The following is a 9,741-nucleotide window of genomic DNA, read 5'->3' on the forward strand; positions in this document are numbered from 1 at the left end:
TTTTTAGTAGAGACAGGGTTTCACCATGTTAGCCAGGATGGTCTCCGTCTCCTGACCTTGTGATCCACCCGCCTCGGCCTCCCAAAGTGCTGGGATTACAGGCATGCGCCACCGTGCCCCGCCAGAAGTGAGTTTTTATTTTTTTATTTTATTATTATTTTTTTTGAGGCGGAGTCTCGCTCTGTCGCCCAGGCTGGAGTGCAGTGGTGGGCGCACTTTACAAACCAACTCCTTCCTCTCCCTGACAACGTGGATATTGCTTCCTCCTCTGCCTGTTGAGGTATTTCGTCTGTACCTTAGTTTGAGTTTCCCCCGAGCACCAAGTTCAGAGCCAGGCTGTGGAACACATGGTAACTAACCCAATGTATCCCCTTCCTGCAGAGAATACACAAGTTCCAAGAAGATCCACAGGGCCTCAGGGGAGGAAAATAAGGCAGGAGGACTGAGGTCTAATTGAAAGCCACTCACCTCCAGCCCCAAGGTTTTTTTGACCTGGATAAAGTAAAAGACAGCACAGTGAAATCAGAGGGAGGCAATGGCATTTTGCACACCTTAGTAACAGCATGTGGGGGCCTGTGGTGTCCTGTATGACTGCAGAGGACCAGAGAGCTTTCTGGGACAATGGAAACATTGTCTCTGTGGTGGTGATTACCTGAGTATGCATATTCGTTGAAACTTAGCAACTGCACACTTAAAATAGGTGCAACTTGTACATAAATCATTTTCCAAAACAGTGATTTTGGAAAGGCCTCATGTGGTCCTTTTCTCTTTCCTGGTTCCTTCTCTGATCACCTGCCAACAGTGCTCCCTAGTCCCTCGGGTTGGAGCATGTGGAGGGATGAAGCAAAGGGAAAACAGAAATGTCATTCACACGGATCCAGAAGTAAGATGGCTCATACGGGTGCCTAGAAACACCTCCCCACACACCTTCCCACCGAGGAGCAGTTTGCCAGCCCATCTGTTCTGCCCTCTGTGTTTCCCTGGGCAGGAGTTACCCCACAGCCATTGCATCCTCCAAACCCCAGAGGTTCAGTTGAGCTGAACCTCACCAAGCCTGAGGCAAGAAGATAAGCTCCCCCTACCCAAGTCCTTGACAAGGCAGGAGGAGGGGCTCACAGTGCACAGCTGCCTACAGAAGTCTTCCTCTCAAAGCTCCTTAACGTTCCTCCTCTTCGCCACGTGTATCTGCTCACCGCTTCATCACGGGTGTTTACATCACCACCGTCTGTATTTTGGTCTGGCAGCTCACTTGGGAATGCAGCATCCTTGGAAATGTGGCGTCGGGTGGATGCACCAATGTCCATCTCTTGCTACAAATGGCGACTGAACTTGTGGCCATCTGGGCTTTTTGTTCTGTTGTTGGTGGTTTTGCCTCTGTTTTATACCACCCAGCATCCATTGACAATTGCAGCCTAATTCTTCCTCCATGATGGCTACTTCCCCAACTCCAGGTGGTTTTTGTAAAATATAGGGTAGATATCTCCCATTGAATAAAATTGAAAGAATGATGAATGAAAAAAATTAAGTTTTATTTTGACCATAGCCCCATGGGTCATGAAAAAAGTGCTAGCAGTCTTCAACATCCCTAAACAATTTTAAAAGCCCTACATTTTTAATGAGTAAAAGGCATGGGAAGAAATTAGAGGAAAAGAAAACCTGATAGAAAAATCATTTGGGGCCAGGCATGGTGGCTCATGCCTGTAATCTCAGCACTTTGGGAGGCAGAGGCGGTGGATAACCTGAGGTCAGGAGTTCAAGACCAGCCTGGCCCACATGGTGAAACCATGTCTCTACTAAAAACACAAAAATTAGCCGGGCATGGTGGCGGGTGCCTGTAATCCCAGCTACTCAGGAGGCTGAGGCAGGAGAATCACTTAAACCCGGGAGGCAGAGGTTGTAGTGAGCCGAGGTTGCAACAATGCATTCCAGTCTGGGTGACAGAGCGAGAACCCGTCTCAAAAAAAAAAAAAAAAAATTATTTGGATTCACTAGTCAATAAAGAAATGGAAAGGATGAAATACCAGTTGACTTAAATTAATCATAAATAGGCCAGGCGTGGTGGCTTATGCCTGTAATCCCAGCACTTCGGGAGGCCGAGGCAGGTGGATCATCCGAGGTCAGGAGTTTGAGACCATCCTGGCCAACAAGGTGAAACCCTATCTCTACTAAAAATAAAAGAATTAGCCGGGCATGGTGGTGGGCACCTGTAGTCCCAGCTATTCAGGACGCTGAGGTAGGAGAATCGCTTGAACCCGGGAGATGGAGGATGTAGTGAGAAGAGATCGCGTCACTGCACTCCACCCTGGGCAACAAAAATGAGACTCCTTCTCAATCAATCAATCAATCAATCAATAATAAATCATAAATAGATATAAAGATTTGTGTTCATCATAATAATTAAAATAGCAAAGATTTTGTAGGTGAAATAAATGATCAACGATACAGGAACTATAATCAAATTCAAGACTGAATATGTTGTATGATCCTCATTTTGTAAAAAAATTGTAAAGAGAATAGGTATAACTCGTAAAAGAAAAAACGCTGGTAAAAATGAAAGCTCTTTAAAGACACGTCATCAGCAATCTCCATCAGTTTGTACTTATAACCCAATTCTTTATTTACAGGTACTGAGATTAGATGGCATTTGTGCTGTTCCCTATCTAGTGCCAGGACAGACATTACTGATTGCTCATGGTGCCCTTCCACTGACAGGTCAGAGGGAGAGCGAAAGCCATCCTGTTAGGACAAAACTTTCACTCTTTTCTATTTTTCTACCTACTTCCTAATACGTAGGCACAGAGATGTCTTTCCCTAATATAGCACATGGAATGTAATATGCTCATCATCTTTTGGACAACATTTTATCATTTAATACACTTGACATGAAGGCAGTTTGTGAGGACATTTGCACACATTTCAAATGAGCCATTGCCTTATCTAGGCTTTGATTTCCCGTTTGTAAACTGAAGACATTGTAACACCCCTAGGGTGTTTCTAGCTTCCATATGCCATAAACGAGGAAGTAATTTCAGAACAAATTTTTGAAATGGTGTTGGAAAAGTCTCTCTTTTTTTTTTTTTTTTTTTTGAGACGGAGTCTTGCTCTGTCGCCCGGGCTGGAGTGCAGTGGCCAGATCTCAGCTCACTGCAAGCTCCGCCTCCCGGGTTTACGCCATTCTCCTGCCTCAGCCTCCCAAGTAGCTGGGACTACAGGCGCCCGCCACCTCGCCCGGCTAGTTTTTTGTATTTTTTAGTAGAGACGGGGTTTCACCGTGTTAGCCAGGATGGTCTCGATCTCCTGACCTGGTGATCCGCCCGTCTCGGCCTCCCAAAGTGCTGGGATTACAGGCTTGAGCCACCGCGCCCGGCAAAAGACTCTCTCTCTTAACTGAAGTAAGAGAACCGATTGCATTTACCACTTCAGCCAGAACCAATGGCTGTTTAGAAGCCTTCTGCCAGGAGACAGCATCTCATAAATTCGATGTTCGTATTTGGCCATCAGGTGATCCCAGACAACAAAGAAGATGGCAGCCACAGTGATCACAAAAAGAGGAAGGGCTCTGTGAAAGTTCAGCACACAGGCCGCAATCACCATAACCAGATAACCTGTCCAGGAAGCAAAAACAGACATTGAACATCACTAACTACTCCAGCCTCCAGCCTTGATTTGGCTCAGGTGAGAGGAGGTTTAATCAAAATCAAGATATTATTGAATGCAGGAGTGCTCTTGATATGGCTGCTGGCTTCTTTGATGGGGGGCTTTTGATATTTTTCAAAGCAAGTCTGGAAAATTATCGCCATGAATGCCAGGAGGACAGGGTGCTAGGTCTTTTTATTCTTACAGGACCTTCTGAGTTCTTGAATCTTGATGCTCGATCATTGGGCCTCTAAGTACTGGCCATTTTTATCCCTGGCATTCAGTCTCGGCAGGTGAGCTACTATCAGAGAAAGGCTGAGTGTTGAAGCGACCACTGGCAAAGAAGTACTGATTCTTGTGGTTTGCAGTTCAGATTCGGTCTAAACTTGAGTGAAGGCACAGACCTACCAACAACAAACTACTTCTCTAAGTGACAGAGTCTCTAAGGAAGAGAGGTAGGGGCAATTACCAAGGTGGCTGCTTTCGAAGAGCAGATTCTGGGATAAGAATAAGGTTTCCTATTCCTAAAGGTCTGCAAAGGTGGTCTGCAGGTTAAATCTGTCCTGCTACTTGTTTTTGCAGGTGGCAAGTACATTTGTATTTGTGTGTTTTGAGAAATAAAAATAAAGTCCTAACTCACCCAACCAACTGAACTGACCCTTTAACCAGAATTCCTTCCTAAGGAGTAAGCAGAAACCAGCTCTGGAAAACAAGAAATGGAAGACTCATTTCTCTATCGCCTTTAGCCAATCATCTGAGGTGGTAACCAAACGTCCCCTCCCTCTTAAGAGTTTTTGTTTGTTTGATACGGAGTTTTGCTCTTGTTGCACAGGATGGAGTGCAATGGTGCGATCTCGGCTCACTTCAACCTCCGCCTCCCAGGTTCAAGCAATTCTCCTACCTCAGCTTCCCAAGTAGCTGGGATTGCAGGTATGTGCTACCACGCCCGGCTAATTTTGTATTTTTAGTAGAGATAGGGTTTCACCATGTTGGTCAGGCTGGTCTCGAACTTCTGACCTCAGGTGATCCACCTGCCTCGGCCTCCAAAAATGCTAGGATTATAGATGTGAGCCCCCGCGCCCGGCCTCTAGAATTTTGATGTGACAGCTCACCAGTTTCACAAGGCATTTCTTCCTGATAAGAGACTGCGGACCATGGAGTGGTTCTGGCCAGTCTTGGAGGATGCACAGTAAGGGTTTCTGTGTCCTTTGCTTTACCTTTTGACTTCACAGGGCTGATAACTCCACCCTCAGATCATGGTAACACTGCTATTTTTATACACATGCTCCATAAAGAGGCATAGATCTCAATTGTGCATGTGCATGTGTCTCCTTTTATAAATATTCATGACTCCCCCTATAGCTTATTGAATATTTATGCTTAGCCAATTCTTTCAGCATAAATTCCTGTCTTATTCTTCCCTCCCTCAAAGTACTTGTTTCTGGCTTCTGTTGGAGACTACGCTTCCCAGCCTGTCAGAATGGCCACCTTGCAGGCTGCAACTCTTTATGAGAAACAGAACTTTCATTTCCAAATGTTTGAACCTCATGATTGATTCTTCAGTTGACAGTTTGTATGTGTGTTCTAGAAATAAAGTTGTGTTGGAATACAGCCATGTCTGTCTACTTACGTATTGTTTACGGTTGCTTTGTTACTACAGTGGCAGAATGGCATGGTTTTGACCTTACGTATGAAATACTGAAAAGCCTAAAATATTATCTGGCCCAGTATTCAGAAAGCTCACCAACCCTACTGTTTCCTATTCCAACTGTCTGAGCACCACAAAACACTGACGTTGGCGGTGCAGCAGCCTTGGATTGATGTCTGTGGGCTTGGATGGGGGTTCTTATGTTTTATAGACAGGAGTGTTCTTTAAAACGAGCCAAGTTCAGTGTGCTGAGCTTCAAGAAAAAAAATAACAATACAAGACAAAAACAAAAACAAAAACAAACCAAAACAAAAAACAAATAAAGTGAGCCAAGCAGTTCTTTGTTTTGGAGGGAGTAAAAACAGGAGACATTTTTGTCCTGCCTTCAGGCAAGTGGAATGGGCTAGATGGCCCTAGGCTACTCATGTCGTATTCATATAAAGAATTAATCACTTGTGTTTTCTGGATTTGTGTGAACCAATGCACCCCTCAAATCTACATGACAGTAACAAAGGCTATAAGAATGAGGAGAGTGGCCGGGCGCGGTGGCTCAAGCCTGTAATCCCAGCACTTTGGGAGGCCGAGACGGGCGGATCACGAGGTCGGGAGATCGAGACCATCCTGGCTAACCCGGTGAAACCCCGTCTCTACTAAAAAATACAAAAAACTAGCCGGGCGAGGTGACGGCCGCCTGTAGTCCCAGCTACTCGGGAGGCTGAGGCAGGAGAATGGCGGGAACCCGGGAGGCGGAGCTTGCAGTGAGCTGAGATCTGGCCACTGCACTCCAGCCTGGGCGACAGAGCGAGACTCCGTCTCAATAAAAAAAAAAAAAAAAAAAAAAGAATGAGGAGAGTAACTGACTCCGAAAATTAACTTCCCGGCCGGGCACAGTGGCTTACACCTGTAATCCCAGCACTTTGGGAGACTGAGGTGGGCAGATCATGAGGTCAGGAGTAAGACCAGCCTTGCCAACACAGTGAAACCCTGTCTCTACTAAAAATACAAAAATTAGCCAGGCATGGTGGCAGGTGCCTGTAATCCTAGCTACTTGGGAGGCTGAGGCAGGAGAATCACTTGAACCTGGGAGGCAGAGGTTGCAGTGAGCCAAGATCGTGCCACTGCTCTCCAGCCTGGGTAACAGAGCTAGGCTCCATCCCAAAAAAAGAGAGGAAGGAAGAATGGAAGGAAAGAAAGAAGGAAGGCAGGAAGAAAGGAAGGCAGGAAGGCAGGAAGGCAGAAAGGCAGGAAGGCAGGAAGGCAGAAAGGCAGGAAGGCAGGAAGGAAGGAGCTTCTGGCCTCATAAATGGGGTAGGGAAACAATTTGCAAAGGCTTCACCTATTAAGGGCTTCTTGATTTACTTCTCTGCCTCCCTGGATGATTCAGTAAACGTTTAATCTCTTCCCACCTAAAGTTAATATTTGTGGGAACCCCTGCAAAAAAAAGACTGTGGTATCTCTATCCCTCTTTGTTATTTACCTGCTAATAAAATGCCCCAGATGATGTGCTGAAGAGTGGTTTTGTGTTTCCTACAGAAACCACATACTGTGTCATATCTCCTTTCCAAACACCTGCAACACAAAAGCAAAAAGGCAGGGAGAAGTAAATACCAAAAACATGAAATAAATTGTATGCTGAGGCTAGATTAGGCTTTGTAAACCAAGAAAGCAAACAAACACATGTGTGAGGCATATGTCTTACAAAATAGAAAGGGGAAACTCATTTCATTTTAGACTAGAGTCAGCCATGATCGTAACCATTCATTGATCACCATCACTGAGTAAGTGTGCCAACCCCTGAGGGATTAGAGAGGTGCAGACAACATGCTCCTGGGAACAGAGCAGGGGAGATGGATAACTAACCAAAGCTGAAATAGTCACAGGAAGAGAGTGTTTCTGGCACACTAGGAGATCCTCTGTTAGCTTCTAACCAATGGTTATTATGTGTTTGTTGTTAGAAAAGAAAAAGCCAAGGAACTCTGTCATCCCTCTTGGTTTGGCAAAGTCTGAGCAAGTTGGTGGCGCTCTGTCCCCCATCATCATCCCCATTAGTCCAAGACTGATGGGCTTCATGGGGTGTGCTTAAAATGCAAAGTAGATTTCCTGGATGTTAGGGCTATTAACCAATGGGTTGTCACAGCTTTCTCAGAAAGCTCTGGAGGTGTTGGACTGTCTTTATTTCCATCCAGGGCTTTGTTATGGGGTGGGTGGGTAGTGTGTGAGCAATGTGTAGGTTGGGTCATGTCTTCGGAGGAGGATCGTGTCCAGCAGTTCCCCAGGAGTGAGCGGGGAGGCCAGGGTGATAGTCACATGGCTCTCTTCTCCTTATCTGGGGATCTTCTTGTTCCCATGTAGATGCCTCTTTCTTTGGAGGCCTCTCCTTCTCCCACTTGAGTCTGGGTGGAAGGAACTTCTTGCATATTTCCCCATTGTCCCCTCCAGGTCACGGGACAGCACTTCTAAAAATGACCATTTCTCATCCCATATAGATGATTTCCAAACACCAGGACCTCAAAGGACGTGGCCCCGAGCTGGCAGACCTGCACTCCCCTTGGCCAGTGCCTTCACTTTCCTGCCTTCCAACAGTCTCGCCTGCACCTCCAGGTGAGCCACCTCTCAAGCTTTGGGGCACAGCTCAAGCTTTTGGCTTCTAAAAAGTCTTCTTGCACCTCCTCAGACAGATACATGCCTCTGAACTTTATTCTTACTGTCTTCTTTGATTGTGTTTATTTCAAGTAGCAGGAAATATTGGTTATTTGGTTAATAACCAGTCATTTGGTTATCTAGGCTGAATAATTTCCAACCCATTAACCCTAGTGAAACCTGAGTGCCTCTGACCACACAAGAGAATTTCTCAGTCCCCCAGGGCCAGAGACCCTGGAGAACAGATGCCTGTGAGCCATACAGCACCATGAGTAGAACCTTGGATATTAAGGATGTTCAACAGACATGTATTGGTTGATGGATGAATGAAATGGGAGTAAATATTGCTTATCTGAAACAGTATTTTACGGCTCTGAGTTGGAGATCCATTCGTGGGTTATAAAGTCCACATAGTAACCACTATTAGAATAGAAGGAGGCCAGGTATGGTGGCTTATGCCTGTAATCCCAGCACTTTGAGAGGACAAAGTAGAAGGATTATTTGAGCCCAGGAGTTTAAGACCAGCCTGGGAAACACAGTGAGACCTTGTCTCTCCAAAAAAAAAAAATGGCTCAGTGTGATGGCACAAACCTGTGGTCCCAGCTGCATGGGAAAATCACTTGAGCCTGAGAGGTCAAGGCTGCAGTGAGCTGTGATTGTGACACTGCACCCCTGTATCAAAAAAAAAAAAAAAAAAAAGGCCAGGTGCAGTGGTTCAAGCCTGTCATCTCAGCATATTGGGAGGCCAAGGTGGGTGGATCGATTGAGGTCAGGAGTTTGAGACCAGCCTGGCCAACATGGTGAAACCCCATCTCTACTAAAAATATAAAAATTAGCCAGGTGTGGTGGCACATGCCTGTAATCCCAGCTACTCGGGAGGCTGAGGCAGGAGAATGACTTGAACCTGGGAGGCAGAGGTTGCAGTGAGTCAAAATTGCACCATTGGATTCCAGCTGGGAGTCAGAGCGAGAATCCATCACAAAAAAAGAAAAAAAAAAAAAAAAAGACAAGAAAGAATAAAAGTATCAAAAGTATCATAGTGTATCATTCATACATAAGAATGATAGGTATCACTTCATGAAATGTTCATCATTATGTATGTGTGTGAATATGTGTACTGAGAATTAGAAACAGTGCTCTAGAAAATATTGGGTGAATAAAAGTGTAGTGAAGACATTTTTTCATGGTCTGATTTAGGAAAGGCTAATGATGTATTATTCTCAGTTGAATATATGTTAAAAAGCAGTAACAGAGGGTGACATTTAATAGGGGACATTCACATACTGCAGGTTGACTCTATCAGGTTCTTTAATTGTAGGGAATGTGTGTAGTCCATTATGGCAATCTGACTTCTGCATAAAGCAGAGTACCTGCAAGTAGACACTTTGGTCATTTGGTTATCTAGGCTGAGTAATTCCCAACCTCCTGACGGCTGTTTCAGTCTCATTAACATTAGTGAAACCGGAGTACCTCTGACCACCCAAGAGAATTTCTCAGTACCTCCGGGTCAGAGACTAATAAAGTAAAATGAAGGATAAAAATTTGCTGTGTTTCTGATATGGTAAATATTTGGGATGATGTATATGTGACAAGAGCTGCCAACCCTAATTCTGGCCGACTCCAGAGGTATCGTCTGATACATAAAAACAAAGTTCCTCCCGTAGTCCCAGCTACTTGTGAGGCTGAGTTGGGAGGATCACCTGAGCCCAGGAGGTCGAGGCTGCAGTGAGCTTGACAGATCTCATGACAGGGTCTTGCTCTGTTGCCCAGGCTGGACAGAATAGATTTAAATTAAAATATATTTCTGGCCAGGCATG

At 45.2% G+C, this 9,741-nt stretch overlaps 1 protein-coding gene across 1 annotated transcript in view; it reads right to left on the bottom strand.

Annotated features, from left to right (window-relative positions):
* Positions 1–3,411: 3,411 nt before the first annotated feature.
* Positions 3,412–9,741, bottom strand: part of LOC105517837 (solute carrier family 28 member 3-like) — a 12,876-nt gene continuing 6,546 nt past the window's right edge. The window contains exons 4-5 of the mRNA XM_011950567.1: positions 6,762–6,853; positions 3,412–3,605 (exon numbers count right to left, since the gene is read on the bottom strand). Coding sequence (XP_011805957.1) covers positions 3,412–3,605; positions 6,762–6,853 — 286 coding nt within the window. The remainder of the gene's footprint in view (positions 3,606–6,761; positions 6,854–9,741) is intronic.

Source organism: Colobus angolensis, unplaced genomic scaffold (assembly GCF_000951035.1).
Source record: "Colobus angolensis palliatus isolate OR3802 unplaced genomic scaffold, Cang.pa_1.0 Scaffold308, whole genome shotgun sequence".
NCBI classification, from domain to species: Eukaryota; Metazoa; Chordata; class Mammalia; order Primates; family Cercopithecidae; genus Colobus; species Colobus angolensis.